The sequence below is a fragment of the Vespa crabro genome, chromosome 10, assembly GCF_910589235.1.
Source record: "Vespa crabro chromosome 10, iyVesCrab1.2, whole genome shotgun sequence".
Taxonomy (NCBI): domain Eukaryota; kingdom Metazoa; phylum Arthropoda; class Insecta; order Hymenoptera; family Vespidae; genus Vespa; species Vespa crabro.
Genome location: NC_060964.1, coordinates 232315 through 251310, shown reverse-complemented (window position 1 = coordinate 251310; position 18996 = coordinate 232315). Strand labels below are relative to the sequence as shown.

Genomic DNA, 18996 nt, shown 5'->3' with positions numbered 1-18996 from the left:
ACCACCAGAGAGCAGCATCCAACAAGCAAAAATATCCGTCGTTAATGAAAATGAGTAATTCATTGTAATAAGATAGTATCGTTTTTTTCGATAATTTCGTATTATTTCTGATAAGAAATTTCAGGGATTTTTGTATAATTATCCTTATTGTAAGAAGTTAATTTTGTTAAGGTTAACTGATCATGGATAATTAGATAAAAGTAATATATTAATAATATTTTAATGAATATATTTAATTAAAAAAGAAATAAAAAAATTTATAATTAAATGTATTTTCTTAGTTTAATTTTAAGTATGTTTATAATTATCATTGGATGATATAAATAGAGATATGTTTTAGGCTTAAGTATTCTTTTTGAGGCTAATTTATAGCAAATAATGATACATTTGCATTATAAACAACATACAAAAATACAACAGAAAAAGCAAAATAAATTATTTCAGAGATATAGCTTTTTCTTCTCCATGCTCCTGTGTATGTTACTTGCTACTGTTCAACCATATTTAGGAGGTACAATCGGTATGCATTTATAAATAATAATATTTTATCAGTAATTAGTTTTATTTATTTATATATTTAATTATAGATGTTTATTTTTATTTGAATGTACATCTTAGAATAATGATAGATAATTAGAAAATTAGATAAGATACATATTATAAAATTTTTTAAATAGTAAAAATATAATACTTCAACAATAAATTAAAAATCTATGATCTATATATATAAGAAAATGTTAAATTTGAAAAACAGTAGCAATTATCCTTTAATGGACTCTTGCTTCCACAATATCAGCACTTTCTAGTAGTTTTTTGCTATTGTTATTTTGTTATATCAACACATTACTATATTTACATTATTTACATTACTATATTTACATTATTTATATTACTCATCTTAATTATTACTTAATTATGAAAAAGCTGAAGGAATTTTATACTTGTTATATTTAGGAAGTTATACTTGAATTTTTTTAAATAGTACATTAGTAGGTATAATTAAAGACAATAATAGGAGAAATATTTTTACAATAAGTTTGAATATCTCAAATCTATATAAATTTGATTATTAGATTATTAATGTGTATAAACAATAAAAATGTAGTTAAATTAGATTAATTACTCTAAAATAATATAGTCATATGTATTTAGTAGCATATAAATAATATGGATATTATGTTCCATTATAGGTATAGCAAGTGGCAATTTTATTGTTTGGTATTTTGCAGTGCCACTAACATATTTAGAGGCAGGATTATTATGTACTCCACATTCTCTTTATATGGCACTAAGAAATGGTTACCTGATATTATTTGTGATGATTTTTATGTATGGTGTGATGCCCTTTTTAGCTAAGCTTGGAACATATTTGTTAATACATTCTAAAGTGAATATATGGCTTCTTAAAGGAATGGAAGTAAATATCAATGAAGTTCGGCGAATTGCATGCACTTTATATAATCTGACATGACATTTCACATAATTTATGCACTATTTATAAAAATCAATATATTATATCATGGAATAAGTACATATTCAAACAAAAAGTGAAGTAAATAAGATTATTATTATTATCATCATCATTATCATCATCATCATCATCATCATCATCATCATCATCATCATCATCATCATCATCATCATCATTATTATTATTTCTATTATTGTTATAATTACTGTTATTTTTGTTTATATGAAATTATCATATATAGTGATATTTCATTATAGTTGAATAATATATTGGAAGAATTATATAAAATAAAATATAAAATATATCATAAAGAGAAGTTTAATATAAATGAAGCAATATATTTCTTTCAGGTACTGTATTGTATGCCACCGCCGTTTACTTCCAGTTTAGCACTTTGTCAGCTAGCACAAGCTGATTTACCAACTAGTGTGATTACTACTTTAATAGGACATTTTGGGGGTTTTTTTTTGTCTCCAATTCTTTTATATTTCGTGGTAAATCATATTTTTATAAATTTCTTTTCTACTTTATTTTCAAAATTGTACAATTATATGATTATATAGTATTAATTATTACACATAAATACAAGTAAAAGACCAAAGATTATAATTTGTAAGATATAAATATATTTTCTATATTACAGTTAGGAGCGTCTACTCCACCTTTAGTTGGTGTTAATATCAAGGAGATTATATATAGTACTTTATTACCTCTAATTATTGGAATGGTATTACAGTTTTATGTTGTAAACCCTAATGTTTGCTCTATAATTGGCATTGGACGATATTCTCAAGGATTATTATTAATCATAGCATATTACTGGTTTTCTGATGCAGTTTCTGCAGATGTGTCATCCTTGCAAGCTATAGACATATTATTATGTATACTAATTGGTATGTTATTATTGAAAATATAATTCAAGTTATATATTAAAATTGTATAAAAGTAGAAAAATATAAAAATACTTATATATATGTGTATGTATATATATATATAATAATAATAATTAATAATTTTATAATAATTTTATATTTAATAATATTAATAATTTTATAATATAATGATTCTTTTTTTAATATTTCAGCTTGCATCGCACAACTCTTCACATGCTGTCTATATTGGGGTTTATGTTCTCGATGGTTACCTAGAAATACTCTTCTAGCAGCATTATTTGTTAGTACTCATAAATCAGTTGGTCTTGGAAGCTGGATTTTACGAAGTACATATCATGGATCTGCTCAAGGTCCAGCAGTGAATTTACCACTTTCAATCTTACCTGTTGCACAACTCGTGCTAGGTACTTTATTAGCAAGTTGGATTGCTCCACAGTATTCATTAAAAAATTAAAAAGAAGTCTTGGGAGCTTACTCATAGTTTTAACAATGTATAATAACATAGATATAAATATTCATTTTCTTTCCATTAAACCTTTAAGAAATGGCTCATATTCACATAGTATTTAAAAGTTATTTTATGTATTAAGAATACAATTATCAAAATATTTTACTCTTAATATTAATCATAAAAATATTAAAAACTATATAATTCAACTTCTAACTTGAATATTTATATTTCTACAATATATCAAATGATACCGAATAAAAACGATCAAACTAATATTATTTATTGTTTTAATAAAATTTCAGATATTTATTCGAATATGTAAATTTATTAATCCAAAATTTGTATGAATATCTAATCATTTAGAGTTGTATTCATAATACAGATATATACATTGATAACACTTAAAGGATTAATTTCTTTGTTGCATATTCGTAATAATTAATATCTATTATTATTTATTGTTATGGGAACTGAATAAAATAAATCCATTGTTTTATTATGAGTGTTTTTATCAATATATGCAAAAGTTTATATATATATACATCGATTGTAATTGATTAATGGAATTTCCGTATGGAACAAAGATGAGGCATGCACGACCGATGTAATTCATTTATGGCTATCTTAAATATTTCTGCATAATTTTTATTTATTTTAATTTAATTTCGTAGTACATGTACACTTGTTTTTATAAGTTAAAAAATTTTTGAGATATTTATCATATTGGAATCAAAAGTTAAATTCAATTGAATTTACTCGTATAACTTTGTAGCGTGTAACTGTTGATATAAATTTCAAGTTAATTTATTTCTTATTAGACAATAGAATAGAGCTATATACACTCACCAAACATATGTACACACACTTACACTTTTCGTCGTATTTAAAAATTTAGTAAAACAAAAAGGAACATATAAATGTATACTAGAAAATCATACAATTATTTTTTCTTAGATTAGGGAAGAAATATAATATATGTATATTTCTGCTAACGAAATATAAACAAAGAAATATATAAAAGTCAATAAATAGTATAAAAAGAATAACAGCATGTTTTATAGAAGAATAATGGCTCTGAAGTGAGCATTAGGAGACTTAAGATTATTATTAGGATTATTGTTGCACTTATTGCTATGATCTACATGTAGATACTAAAATTAATTATCTTTGGCTATATTTAATCTTTTTTAATCTTTGGCTAAGTTACAGTAAAATATAGAAAAAAACCATTTGTAAAAAATCTATTGATGCTATTCGTGAGTTTTTAGTATGGTTTATAATTTTTTTACATCAGTTCTAGATTATATACTTGTAAATATACGTGCGCCAATTCGAATATATATTTAATCCATATATCCATACAGACGCACATATTACAAGCATACCTATGCATTCATATATATCCATTTACACGGCTCACATATACGCGCCATAAATAAATATTTTGGTATACATATTCACATACGCTTATATATTTATATCTAGCTATGAATTTAGATTAATTTATATATATACTTAAAAAAAATAGAAACAAAAAATATGAAAGTAATATAAAATAAATATAAAAAAATTACCTACTCCCCGGCGGGGAATCGAACCCCGGTCTCCCGCGTGACAGGCGGGGATACTAACCACTATACTACCGAGGATGAGAATACTTTATTTTAATTATTTTTAGTATATAAATTTTATCAAGTACTATTATATTTTTAATTACTTTAACGATATAAAGTAGTATATAATAATAGTTTTCTATAATTTTACAACGTTATTTCATAAGTATAAGAATGACAATCCTTTTTTATTTCCTCACTTATATAAGAAGTAATAGTTTCTATTTGTTTGTATAATTATTTTTAATGTTTTAGTATATATTTATATTTATATTCTTTTATTAAAGCCACCAATATTTCTTAGTATTTTTCCCATGATCATCATTTTCGCTTATAGATAATAATTTTCAATGAAAGTTCATATAAATGTTATTTGAATTTTCAATATAATCTTCTTTATTCAAATAAATGATTTAGGCAGAACATAACCAGTGTGTCTCATTGTTTTGAAATATTGCGGTTTTTTATATATTGAACTATAAATAAGGCTATTTGAATTTACTTCGTGGACATGAACTTAGTAATATCTAATCAATTTTAAGATGAATAAATCTATACTTATCATCTTTGTTTCTTCGTATAGTTTATGTGTATTAATGTATTTAGTGTAATTTGATTTTGATAATCTATTCTTATCTAAACGTGCTCTGAGACATTCCTATTCGAAAGATCTGATCTTTTCCATAATTCTAGCACTAATATTAAATCAAACTATACATACGTAAGTTGTAATGGGTCTTATCAATAATTCATAGAATAATAATTTTATTGTTTTATATAGATCTTACAAATAGAATAGCTAAAAAAATCTTTTTACACTTTATCTAATTGTACACTTACTTAATTGTAAGTTATAGTTTAATTTAAAATTTAGACATCTAAATAGCGAACAGTCTCTTTGTGCGGGATGTTTATTTACGAGCCATCGTCATCATGAATACTAAATTTTTTCGAGTTCATTTAGACATCTATGTTTCCATTTGATATTATTTCATAGATATGTATAGCCGAAATAGTATAGTCTCGCTTTTACTTGTTTTTATGTTGAGTTTTCAGATATAGAAATAATTCCGGATTTTCCTGAAAATGCTTTGAAGTTCCTTTTTTATGATCCGAGGTTTATCGTTTTTTACGTATATTAAGGTTGTTCAAAGAAATGGGTTTCATGATGCTCACACGAGAAGCTACAATAACTCACCGGATCATCTTAATAATGATGATTCTATAGCAAAAACAAGGAAATACGTGTCCAATTGTTTATGTCAAGAAATCTGAGTTTTTATAATATCGTTAAATTTTGAAAAAATTTGTAGTTTTTTTTAGATTTTATTGACTAATAAAATGAAGACTACGAACAACCTGTAGCTAAATAAATTTCGGTGGTTTTTTTATTGCATCGATGTAAACGAAAATAATGAACTAATTTACTTTTTTTTCCTTATTTGATAATTTAGTAAAGTGTTATATTTATTTCCTCCAATGACGGCTGACGTGAATTTCGCGGTGATTTGTGCTAGATAAGACATAGCACCAGTATAATTTTGTTCGATGACAAATGCACATAAAGTATACATTTGTCGATTATTTTTTCAAAATTAATAATTAGGGAATATATATATTATATTTTATTTTTAATAAACATTAAAAGATGAATTCGTTTCCATATTATCTACGAGACTTTTCCTAGCGCTATTTTATTATGATTTCCTTTGTAGGAATTTACTTCATATTATTAATATTACTGCTACTATTACTATAATAATAATATGTAATATAATAACATAGTAATAAGAAGAAGAAACGACAAAATATACTTATATTATATACATCATGAATTCTGGTGGTGTGATGCATCGGGAAATAAATAATAAATTGTCAAGTAAAGGTACGGGCAACTTGCAATATGTGAATAGAAAACGTCTGAAATAGACGAATTAGTGATTCACAAAAACTAAAAAAACCTCAGCGTCCCGTGAAGAAATTTCATACTGAAAACAACGGTGATTATGGACCAGATGCGGCTTGTCCTCAGCCATCCGATTTATGTGATGAGGATTTAATGCATGCCAAAAATCTGTTTGTAGAATCGTTAAAAAAAAAGATTTCTTCAAAATCGAGCGTAAAATTCGTAGACAAGAAAATTATTCGAATGGAAAGAGCAACGTTGTAAACGACTAATTGTTTCAATGTTCAGAAGAATTTGTAAAAGGAGATCACGCACTTATGTAAAATTGATAGAATCCATTAGATATCTTTGTTTCAAGAAAAGTAATACTACATGAGGAATTGAAAAAGAGCCATTTGCAATTAAATAATTCTCTACCGAGTACAGACTCGATATTGAAGATACGGGTCTGATTATAGATAAATATCAATCATTCTTGGCGGTTTCTCCAGATTTAATTGGTACCGATACTTTTATTAAAGTCAAATGCTCAGCTTCAATAAAGGATATGACGCCAATGGAAGGCATTGAACGTAAAAAGATTACGTTCATGCACTTTCAAAATGGAGTGCTGAAATTAAAAGACTCTGACAGGTACATGTACTTAGTGCAGGGTCTTTTACATGTCACTCAAAGACAATGGTATTATTTTATTCTTTGGACGTCAAAAGAAAGGATTGTAGATAAATTAAAAAAAATAATCGTTTTTGGTTAGATAAAATAGAAGAAAAGCTAACAGTTTTTTATTACGAGTGCCTTTTACTTGAAATTGTCGATTTCCATAAAGCTCTCGACTTTCATAAAATCTTTTAATTCGAGAATCGGCGCGGATTTTAGAAGCACAACGTGATTATGACAATCAAAGGTTTTCAAATATTAACATGCAGCCATTGTTTTTACAATTTTAATATATAATGTATTAAATAATATTTAGATGTATCTAAATAATATTTAAGTACATTTTTATTATTAATACTATTATCAGCAGTAGTAGTAATAGTAGTAGTAGTAGTAATAATCGAAATATTTAGAGTGAATTAGTCTTACAGAGAAAACAAGTAAAATAAAGCGCTGAGAGATTTACCTCATAAGTAGTATGGAAATGAATTCATGTTTTAATTTGTATTAAAATAATATAACATATAAGTATTTGCTAATTATTTATAAGAAAATATTCGATAAATTCTTATTTTTTGTCGCAGATTTATATACTAATTCTTATATGTGTCAATTATATTTATTATTTTGTATGCATTTATCGTGAAACAAATGCGTATCGACGTTGTATCTATGGATCTAAGTACGGATCACTGCGAGACGCACGTTACTATCAAAGAAAAATATACATATGAAAACTGGAAAGTGTGAATTCACAGCTACTAAACTACTTACTCTACTTACTCACCAAAATCGATTGTTATGTACGTTTAAGAGGGGAATAACCAACAAGCTTATTCACCGATACAATAAATGCATGGTGGGATCAGCATTCCCCGCTTGTTTCGTAGTTCATATTTTGTCTATACCTGTCGCTGAAGTCACACACGCTTTGAACAAAAGGTGGTGAATAGCCTTAAAATACTAAATAAGATAAAGAAATTAATCATTCCTTGTTACGGACCTGAAAGGATTTTGTGGATTTTATTTGGCTTTGTGCTATGTCAAATTTTTATATTGTATTATATTACATCTCATTTTCACAAGGTATTTCAGGAAATATTTTTTATAGTTTGAAATACGTTTAACCATACTGTATCAAATATTTTTTAAGGGCTATAAATTTCGTGCCTACATATTTATCTTCGTTTCTATTTATTTCGTCTAATATAAATTTTGAAATTGCACATATTAGGAATATTTTAATTCAGTTATATTAACTGGAATAATGTCATGTTTTGAGCAATGAGAAATTATTACATTATATATAATGGTCTCGAATACTTTGCTTAGATTTGGCAGCAGACTTATAGGTTGGTAAGTAGTTGTCATTCTATCTTTTTATTATTCTTTTTCATTGTTTTTGTTTTTGTTGTTTCCCATATAGTTGGGAAGTACATACAGTTTAAGCAATTGTGGATTATAATTGCGTAGAAATGAATGTACAATGATAATATTTACTTTGGTGATATATTTGGGATTTCATAAAAACTCGACGATCTTTTATTGTTAAATTTGTTCAATGAGATTTGTAATTTAATGATTGATGTGAAATAATCTTGCATTACGAATGATTTGTACAGTTATTGGCTAAATTTGTAGGTGAATATATGCATACCGTTTTCTGATTATCTTTTCTGCTTATCTTCATCTATATCATTTTTGTGTTAATGACGAGAGGAATAAATTTCAATTCTTAAACAATCTTTATGTAACATTTAATAAACGAATAATCAAGTTGATTTTTTTTCGATTCGCACTATATTGTATCGTCCATGTCGCTAATTTCCTCGAACCGTTTCATCTCTTAGAAAGACTACAAAGCGACAACATGTCACCGTTTATGCCATAATTCATGACGCGTATTAAGCCTCGTTACGACATTGGACACCTAATCGACCAATCTTTTTTTTTTTGTCAGGAGGAAAAACCTTCATAGGCCCCCCGAGCCCGGTACTCAGGGGAGTGTCGGATTCAACCCGCCTGAGAATACTCCCAGGCCTAAAAAAAGAATTAAAAACCTCCCGATCCTTATTACTAACACGCAGAGGAGAGAACCATACGCCGCCTGAGCCGCTCGGAGCCTTGCCCGAGGTGGCCGCATTGGAGCTACTCTTCTATGCAGTCTATCGTTCGCCACGTACACACCCGCACGCTCACTCACACATCCTTCTTCTCGCGTCTGTTCCCTGCGCCTCTCAACGTCCTCCTTTGCACGCATGATCCGTCTAGCGAAGGTCCGGAAGGCCGCCCATCCTCCCGGGACAGTCAGAGAGACCCTGATTATCACGGGAAGGGTTAGCTGCCCTCCCCCCATCGCGTCGATCAACTCATTCCTGGCATCCGTCCACGCCGGGCAGTCGACCAGGGTGTGCTCCGCCGTATCTTCACTCCCCCCCGCAGTGGAAACAACGTGGGGAGGGAATCTTCTTTATCTTATTTAAGTACGCCGAGAAACAGCCATGGCCAGTCATCAGCTGTGTGGTGTGAAATGTCGTTCCGATAGAGAACGGCCTCCTAATCCACCATTCAGCAATAGCCGCCCTCGTGCGCACTCCCGTTGCTTCTGGTGCCCCTACTAGCCCAAGTTCCTCAGACTTCCATGCTTCTATTGCCCTCCTTCTGGCAAGAGCACCCAATACAGCCTTAGTACGCGGGGGAACAGGTTCCTCCGCGTCTCTAACAGCCGCATACATCTCCGCCAGCTGGGGTGCCAGATGAGCGAGAGTAATAATCTTCGCAATCATCATAGCCGCGTTGAAGGAGACCGTTCTATAGGCATAGCACACCCGAATCGCCATCTTCCTCTGGAGGCTCCGAACAGGCCGTAATCGACCAATCCTAACTAAACAATCCGATCAGTCACGCAATCGATAATTGGATGACCAAATCGACTACATTTTAATTGATCTATTTTTTGTTTGATAATATTCTCTGCTTATTTCGTTATTTTGCGTTGTTATTGTGTACTGTTTGGAAATGGGCGTCTAAAATTTATAACTTATCATCTATATTTGAAATTGAGTAATTGTTATTTAAGTTAGTTCTCAATAAGTTTTTATCGATGTTAGCATTTCGTATTTTTTAAGTATCATTTTAAGGAAGTTTTAATTCTCTGTCGTTTTCTTCTCCCGATCAGAAGATCGAGACATTTATTTGTTGTAAAAAATAGTTCTCTGAGTTTATGGATTGATAGGTTTGATATTTTATTTTTCTAATGTCTATTAATTGATTAATGGAATGGTTTTTTTATTTCATATCTGACTATCGTAAGTAATGTATCATTTATAGGTAATCAATTTCTGATTTTTGATAAATTATTAATTCTGATAATCAATTGATTTTTCTCTTTTTGCAGTTTTATTATTTTCGATGTGATATAGCGGTCGGTCAAGCTAAAGTTATTATTTACACGAGACACAACGTAATTTAATGCATTTTTTATGTTTTTTTTTGTCTAACTATGTAGCTGTCGATTTCATCTGTGGTCAGGTTTCTATTATTTGATATGTCTGTATTATTATTTTCTGTTAGGTATGTTTTATATTTAATTCAGTCTACTTTGTCAAAGTCGTATTTTACTAGTGCAATTTGTACGCCAAATAAGAGGCATATATAAAGAAATTTCAATTTTTACTGCTAGATTAAAATTAGAACTATCTTGCGATGTTTTTTGTAATTTCATCTATTAGTTGTATTCTAGAATTAAGGGGACTAGAATTTTTCTGTGATGACAGGTGAGTTGGCTTCAATATGAAAAGGATTGTACTTACTGCTTTTTAACTTAATATTACTGCTTTATAAGACAGGACTTTCGTTACAGTTCTTTACAATTTACTTCTTTTTTCTTTGGTTTCGTTCATAAGTGCTTTTTCTCTTTGATTTTCTGTTACATTTGTTTCAGTTTTGAACATTTTTTATAGAGAGTCAAATGGCCGAAATTTCCGTAATTTATACGATATGGGCTGGATGCCGTTCCATTTTTATTTCCTTTATTTTGAAGCACGGAATCTTCTAAATTGTGCTTATTATTGCATTTTAAACATCTATATTCTAAATTTTAATTCGATGCTACATGATACATTGGCATCGTTCACATTGATTTCTATTCTTTTTAAGTAACCTTTCCCACAAAACGACCGAGTAAAGAAGCATTTTATTTGTTTGAGACATTCAATGCTACTTTTAGGTAACAGTTAGTTAGACTAAGAAAATGGGTAGATTTCTGTCCTCTTGAGTCAATCGCTTCAGGGAAAATTTTTCACACTTAAAAAGAATAAGTTTTTTATTTGTTTTCTATTAAGTGTGTCGAAAACTTTTTCTAATACAAATTCTCCTTCAAGATTTTTTAGGAATACGCTAATATTTTTTTTCACTTTTAGATTTATATATGAAATATTAGATTTTATAGGATTGAATTAAATAGGATAAATAGAATTGGATTAAAGTATTCGATTTTAAGATTGGTTAAATGGTAGTTGTTTATATTCAGCAATTTAGCCTGGCGTTTGATACTATTTTTTTGTATTCTTTTTTGGTTGGCTTTTATATAATCGGTCGTGCCGGTAACTTCTTCATCAGTTGTTATAGTTGCTTTCTTGTTGTTGCACTCAAGAATTTTAAATTTGTTTTTTATTTCAATACCTTCTGTATTTTTCCTTGTGGTTTTGTCTTCTTTCTTTTTCTAGCTGTTGTGACAGATTTTCTATTGTTTTGTTTTGTTTAGATTTGCTATGAGATTAAGCAGGTCATTGTAAGAGGGATTTGTTTCCCCTTCCACTGAAGGCTGTTTACTTTTTATGGCGATACTTGATTTAGCTGCTTAGTTCTTAATTTTTGATTCTTCTTTAGATGAGTCAAATGTTATAGTCTTTCGTTTAATTAAATTTGATTCAGTCTTTTCATATACTTAATTTTTGTGAGTTCTTTGATGGTACGTTTTAATGTAAAATCCGATTACAGATCGAACTTCTCCTTATTTGTTGATATTCCTATCATTTTTGAAAGTTTTGTTTTTAAGGTTTTAATATCTGTGTCCTTATTGTTTTCACATTGTGTAATACATGCTTCAATTTTATTTTTAGTTCTTAACGAACTTTCGTTTCTTATATATTGCGCTGTACAATTTTCATTAAGGGTTGGGATTCCATATGAATTATTATCATTATTGTTTATATTAAATAATTTTTTTTCACTGGTTTTGTTAACTAATTGAATCTTCTTGAAGAAGAACTAGAAGAACATGGGTGATTGTGCTTTTCATTGCCACATGGATTGTTACTTACAATATGATACATTGTTTTGCTAACAAAGAGAGAAAAAACCTTCCAGGGATAGAGTTTTAAGAAAAATATCTCATCTCAACAAAAATTCTAGGAATACTAAGCTTATTAAGCAGGTTTCACAACTCAGTGTTTCTCGCTCAGCATACATCGGATGTAAATTTAATGATTGCATGAATTGTGGAGTACCTGTGAAATGAAATCCGAATTAGTACTCGGGGATAATCTCTTTATATTTATTAAATTTATTTTAACCGTTTGACCTACGCGCTACGCGCTACTTTGACCGCTCGAACTTGCGCAAAATGTATACTTCTTATGACATGTATATGTCATAAGAAGTCTTCTTATCTCATATCATATAATTATTTCAGCACAACAAAAAGAATTGTGAAATAATAAACAACGTTTGGGCGCAACTAGTACACTATGACTATAAAGTATTACGACTTCGACTTCTGCGTACTGCTAATAATGCAAATTCTTCATTACGAGTCTAACTCATGGTTTTCGCTTATGACAAAAATTGTTTACCACGAGTCTGACTCGTGGTTAGCAGGGCAAAGGATTAATATCGTCATTTATAGTTATTTAAAAAATTTTTGCTTATTTTGGAGAGTAAGTTTACAGGTCTATAATAAAAGAATTAACCGTTATTTTCATTCTTGCGAATAGTGAATCGAGAATTAATGGAAAATAATTTAATTAATTCTTGCAGACATCAACAATCACTTTCCTATAAAACTGTAATTGCTGCTGAGGTTACTGTATGTGGTTCTAGCTTTTTGCGGCCAACATCGCCCGATAAGCGAGCATTAAATAAACACTTTTAAAGATAAAAACTAAAAGTAAATCTCTAATTTCCTTTCAAAAGAAACATAATATTGTTTAGTTTACTATATCCATGCGTATCTTATCGCTCAGAAAGAAAGACATACGCGAGCCGCTTTATAATATGTGTCCGTACTGTTTGAGCACCTATTTGCGCCTATTTGTGGACGCATCCACAATGGGAAAAAAACTTGGACAACTATTTTCCGACCCCCGACCGCAAAGAGTTAGGATTAATGACTAAAAATAAAATAAAATATCCTTAGGAATATTTAGAGATCATTGAAAATCTTACTTTGGGTAATCGATCTTCCATTTTCAATAATTACGTACAAATGACGACTTTTCTCATAGATCCATGTTTGAATTTTAATTCTTTGCCGTTTTATAAAAATAAATTGATTTGGAACAACTTTGACGATTTCCAACTAAATATATATATAGAAGAAGAACAACAAGAAAGACAAAGAGAAATATCTTTCTCTTCGTTCTAGAATTAGTTCTACAGTAATTCTACTACAAGAATTAGTTCTACAAAACATTAAAAAAAATGAGAAAAGTATTGTACATATTTTGTATTGGATATATCAAAATATTATATTCTTCTTTTTCTTATATTATATTTTAAGGAGTAATATCAATTTGTCTTACTATTATATGATCTCACGTGTACACGCTCATATATATACTGACCTTTACATGTAATTTGTAAATCATGTATAATCAAACGCAAGTTAGATTATGTGAAAAATTATTAGTATAATAAATGAAGTTTTAAAATTTAAATCACATACTTTGAGTCATTCCTCTATAATATCCAATCCAATTACAATGATCTCACATCTTAACTTCATTATGTAAAAATACTTTCTCGTAAATACTGCAATAAGTTGCGTTTCTAAGATTCTGAAATTCTTTTTCTCTTTTTTTTAAACTATCATTTTAACGTTTTTTTTGCATATAAACTGAGAAATCTTTATTAGGATCTCTTGTAAATTGAATATAAAATATCCGAATGCACATCGGATTCTTTTAAAGGAATTATATTTTTAAATGTAAAACTTTTTATATCGAATTTATTGATATTATTCAAAACGTTATTTATAATAAATTCGGCATTAAATATCATATGTATCTGTACGTATTTATGTGTACACATCGTGAAGGAAATGTCTTTTTCTTTCTGCGATGATGAAGTTGATATTTTTTTTCGTTTTGTTTTCATATCTAATCCACCTTCAAATCCGAGACATAAATGATGTTTAAATTTTTCTCTCAAGCACATAAACTGAGCAATTTTGGTTTAAATTCGATAATTAAATTATTATCGTATACAAAAAGATTTTTAATTTTACTTAGATAAATATTATAATTTTTTATTCATTTTTGACAATCTATTTCTCTTCTAATCAATAGTATTTGTTTCTTCTTTATTTCAGTATAATAATTTTTCTTAATATAAATTTTTCTTTATTTCAATATAAATATTCTCGTCACTTCTATTTTATTTTGCTTTGACATTTTGAAAAAAAAATATATATACAAAGAATATAGATCACATTAAAATTGAAATATTATACCATGTTTCAATAATTTATATAATCGTTTTATCTCTCTCCGTCTCTCTTTCCCTCTCTCTTCTTGTATATAGCTTTTCTAAGAATAACGGAAGAAGTATATAATTTCATTTTTTTTTTTTATAATTCCCAGAAATTTCCCCGCAATTTGTCACGTGAGACTTTCGGCGAGTTGTTTTACTGAATTGAGGATAGTACGTGAGTGCTATTCCCAGTGGAATAACACTATTATAATATCCTGTTGTTTCAGACTTGCGTAACTAAATCTTGAGGCCTTTTTTTTTGTTTTCTTGCTGTATTGTTGTTGTAGAGAGTGTTGGCTATCGGGTTAGGGTGGTTTAGGGTCCTTGATTTATATTTGTCAAACATCCGCTATATTTCCTTTCATACCGCTGGGATTTGTAAATCTTTACGTATGTCCTCATTTTTGACATACCATGGCGCGTCCACTATTGTGCGGATTATTATTGATTGCATAACTTCGATTTTAGAAATATGGTTTTTAGCTGCCAGGCCCCATAATTGGATGCCGTACATCTAAATAGGCTTTATTATTATTTTTTATATTAGTAACTTATTTTCTATACTTAGTTTAGATTTTCGATCTGTTAATCAGTAAATGACTTTTCTTTTAAGTTTAATTTGTAGTATTTTTTTATAAATGTGTTGTTTCCAGGTTAGTTTAGAATCAAGATGCAAACCCAGATATTTAATTGATTTAGTTTGGGGTATTTCATTATTGTGTATAATGATTGTTGGTACTTTGACTTTGCGAAGAGTGAATGTAATGTGATTGCACTTATTGTAGTTGATTTTAATTTTTCGATCTATCAGCCATTTTTCAAGCTATTTTATGTGATTTTGCAAGATTATAGCTGCTTCTTGTAGATCTTCGTGTGTAGTTAAAATTGCAATGTCGTCGGCGAATGTACTTAATATAATATTTTGCGTTATCGGGATATCCGCAGTGAAGAGCGTATAGAGGTCCGGATCCAGTACACTTCCTTGTACTACACCGGCAAATAATACGTGTACAGTTGAGTGCGAGTCTTTAACTTTAACGTAAAAGGTTCTATTGTTTACATATGATTTAAGTAATAGATAAATTGGTACTATCATGTCATACCTTGTCAAAAACTTTTTCTACGTCTGTAGAAACAGTTGTAGCATGTTTCTCCTTAAAGCCAAACTGGTGATCTTGTATTAATCGTTTTTTATTAATTATTTTTTTAATTCTAGCTAATATTTCTTCTAAATTTTTTCTAAAAGTTTGGATAGAATCGGTAATAAAGAAATAGGTCTGTAAGAGGATGGTTCATGAATATCTTTATTCGACTTAGGCAGCATTATTATTTCTGTCAGTTTCCATGAGTCAGGGAAGTAGTGAAGTCTAATTACGGCGTTAAATATTATGATAATCATTCTGATGGCTTTTTCTGACAGTTCTTTAATTACTTTCCTACTAATAAGATCAAAGCCTGGAGATTTTTTAGTTTTTATTGTATTTATCAATTGCTTTATTTCTTTTTTGTAGTCTTGTATATCAAGTTGTTTTGATCTTTGCTTTCAGTACTGTCGCATACGGTTGTAGTCTTTATTGTCGTAGCGATACTATTTGGCTAAAAAGTTTGATATAAGTGGTTTGCAAATGTCTTGGCTTGTTCCGTGAACGTCTTTGCCCAAGATCCGTCTGGTTTTTGCAATGCTAGAGTCTGCATTATTGGTCTTTTTAATTTTTTTGTTACCTTCCAGAGTGAATAGTTTGTATCTTCATTTGGCGTAAGGTTTAAGAGATATTTGCTAAACTCGGAATTACAGTATTTTTTTATCATTATTTTAACCTCCCTTGTGAGTGCATTTAACAGCCTTTTATTTTCTTCTGTTTTATCCCTTTGCCATTTGTACTTAGTTTTTCTTTTTTGTTTAATTTTCTGGAAAACATAGGCTGGGTATGAATAGCTCGTTTTATTTTCTTGTATATTAGGAGTAGATAATCCTGCTGACTCTTGAATTATTTTTGTTAAATAGTCCACGGCATTCTCGATGTGTTCTGATGTTTTTTCAATTTAGTTTTTCGTCAATAGTTGACCTAAATTTATCCCAGTCTGTATTTTTATTGTATAATTTGGGTGTAGCTTCTATGTGGATTAGTTTTTGTAGAAATTCTAACAGTATAGGTGTATGATCAGAGCTCAGTTCTGTGCTTGAGATTAATTTGAAGTGCGTCTTGTTCAGTCCTTTAGTTATGGCGAAATCTAGAAAATCTGGTGATTTGTTTGATGCTTCTGGCTAATAAGTAGTGTTCCCCCTTTTGTGGTGTTAATGATAATTTCTATGTGATTTTGAGCAGTGTTTTATCTCTAGATGAAATTTTTTTTGATCCTTAATATTTGTGCTTAACATTGTAGTCTCCTACTGCTATAAATTTGTTTCCTAGACTTTTAAAGAAGTTTGAATATTGTTCTTGAGTAATTTTATGTTTTGGCGGTGAATATATAGCCGATATTTGTGTTTCTCCAGTTATGGTTTCTAGTGTAATTGTTGTTGCTTGTAGATAGTCAAGTGAAGTATTGGCATATAAACAGTGTTTAATATTATTTTTAATGATAATCACAGAATCCCCGTGTGTTTTTTCCGATGGATGCTTAGTATCATGTATGCTGTAGTGTGGTATTTTTATATAATTTTTAACTGTAAGGTGAGTTTCCAAAATTGCCATAATATCAATATTATGTGTGTAGATGAAAATTTTGAGTTTTTGAAGTCTTTGTTGTAACCCGTTGCTGTTCCAAACAGCTATTCTGATTGATCCATCGATTATTTGTAGGTATTCAAGAATTTAATTAAGAGGTCTAACATGATGGTTATTTGATGTTTTTGTTGCTGTAACAGTGATGTTTGTGTTGAGAGCATGTCTGTTATGAGTTCTGTATTTTTAGAAGATTGGATTAAAAATTGCTTAAGATTTGCATATTCGTTTCAAGGAGAATTTTTTGAGCAAGTAGCAGGTACTAGGTTTTGTTGTTGCGAGGTCTGTTTGGCTGTTACTTGTGCATAAGTTCTGTTATTCTTGTAAAAGTGTTTAATATAGTTTTGAGAAGTGTCTATTTTTGGATTGTATTCTGTGGTATAAGGAATATAGTTATTGTTAGTTTCAGATAATGTTCTTCGTTTTAAAGGAGGAACTGTTTTGTATAGTAGTTGTTTAAGTACCAAATTGTCTTTATAACTTGCTGGATGATTACCTTGGCAATTAAAGCACTTTACGTTTACTAGTTTATCCTATTGTGGGCAAAATGTAGTTAAGTGATTGCCTGCACATTTAACACAAGCAAGTAACCTATTGCAGTAATTCTTCGTATGACCGTAGGTTTGGCAGCGATGGCATTGAGGTATGTCGCGTTTCGATCTTGGCGGTTTGAATTTAATTAATGTGTTCAGTAGTTTTTCTATGCTGTATATGTCCTTGTTATTATTATTTGGTTCAAGTTCAATAACAAATAGAGTTAGTGGCTGTTTAGTATCATATTTGACTATATTATTAATCGATCTAACGTGTTTGTGTTGTTTGAATTAATCAATGATTTTCTATAAATTTGTTTTTGGATGAATTCCGCATAGAATTCCCTTGTAACTTTTTTCACCTTTAAGTTGATAGATGTGAAAATTTTACGTTTTTACTTTTTAACTCATTTATTACTTTTTTCTATAGTGGTCCGAGGATGATAACTGGACTTTTGTCTGATTATCTGTGAGTTGCTTTAAAGTAAAATTATTATTACCTGCTTGTTGTACGAGTAATTCTATCAGCAGTTCAATGACTTAAGCCTGAGTGTAAATATTCCTTCATTTGTTTTGGTGTCACCTGTCGGTGTAGCATCGGTTTCAGAGAGGATACTGTATGAGTTGTGTGTAGGTATATCTTGTAGCCACATTTCAGATTGATGGAACGTGCGTGAATTTGTCATATCTACGATTATATTAGATTTCCTTTTTTTGCTAGTAGATAGGGACTCAGCTCGATAGATTGAAGCGTTAGTGGACATTTCGATATCCTCTACTTCGTCGTTTGTGTCTCCCAATTTAGATTTTTAACTTTATTGGTGGCATGTTTAAGCCAGCACACATACGATGTACGCTTACTGTCTCACCGCGCCGAGATAATACAAGAGGTGGTTAATGTAAGTTATGAGAACGAAATTATTAATTTATAAGTTTACGCGTGTAGAAAGAGAAAGAGCCGATATGCACTAGTCGAAGTGGAAAGAGAAACTGG

General features: G+C 29.5%; 1 protein-coding gene and 1 non-coding gene across 5 annotated transcripts; one reads left to right on the top strand and one right to left on the bottom strand.

The window, feature by feature from the left end:
• Positions 1-3309, top strand: LOC124427309 (sodium/bile acid cotransporter 7-like). 4 transcript variants are annotated; one of them, XM_046970058.1, is made up of 6 exons: positions 1-200; positions 341-511; positions 1230-1417; positions 1822-1965; positions 2115-2364; positions 2556-3309. In XM_046970058.1, exons 2-6 carry the CDS (start codon positions 379-381, stop codon positions 2816-2818), a joined length of 978 nt encoding a protein of 325 aa, XP_046826014.1. In that variant the 5' UTR covers positions 1-200; positions 341-378; the 3' UTR covers positions 2819-3309. The 4 variants fall into 4 exon arrangements, with proteins under 4 accessions (XP_046826014.1, XP_046826012.1, XP_046826013.1 ...); XM_046970056.1 differs by having other exon boundaries at positions 2-200; positions 1191-1417; XM_046970057.1 differs by having other exon boundaries at positions 2-200; positions 341-520.
• A 1083-nt stretch (positions 3310-4392) lies between these two features.
• On the bottom strand, positions 4393-4464 carry Trnad-guc. The gene has a single exon. It is a non-coding gene; the product is annotated as a tRNA-Asp (tRNA).
• Positions 4465-18996: the final 14532 nt, after the last annotated feature.

Excerpts from the sequence above, each read along its gene's own strand:
- LOC124427309 (XM_046970055.1), top strand. The coding sequence starts at position 379 with ATGATACATTTGCATTATAAACAACATACAAAAATACAACAGAAAAAG. Across the intron at positions 1,966-2,114 it reads CAATTCTTTTATATTTCGTG|TTAGGAGCGTCTACTCCACC; the intron begins GTAAATCATATT and ends TCTATATTACAG. Across the intron at positions 2,365-2,555 it reads ATTATTATGTATACTAATTG|CTTGCATCGCACAACTCTTC; the intron begins GTATGTTATTAT and ends TTAATATTTCAG.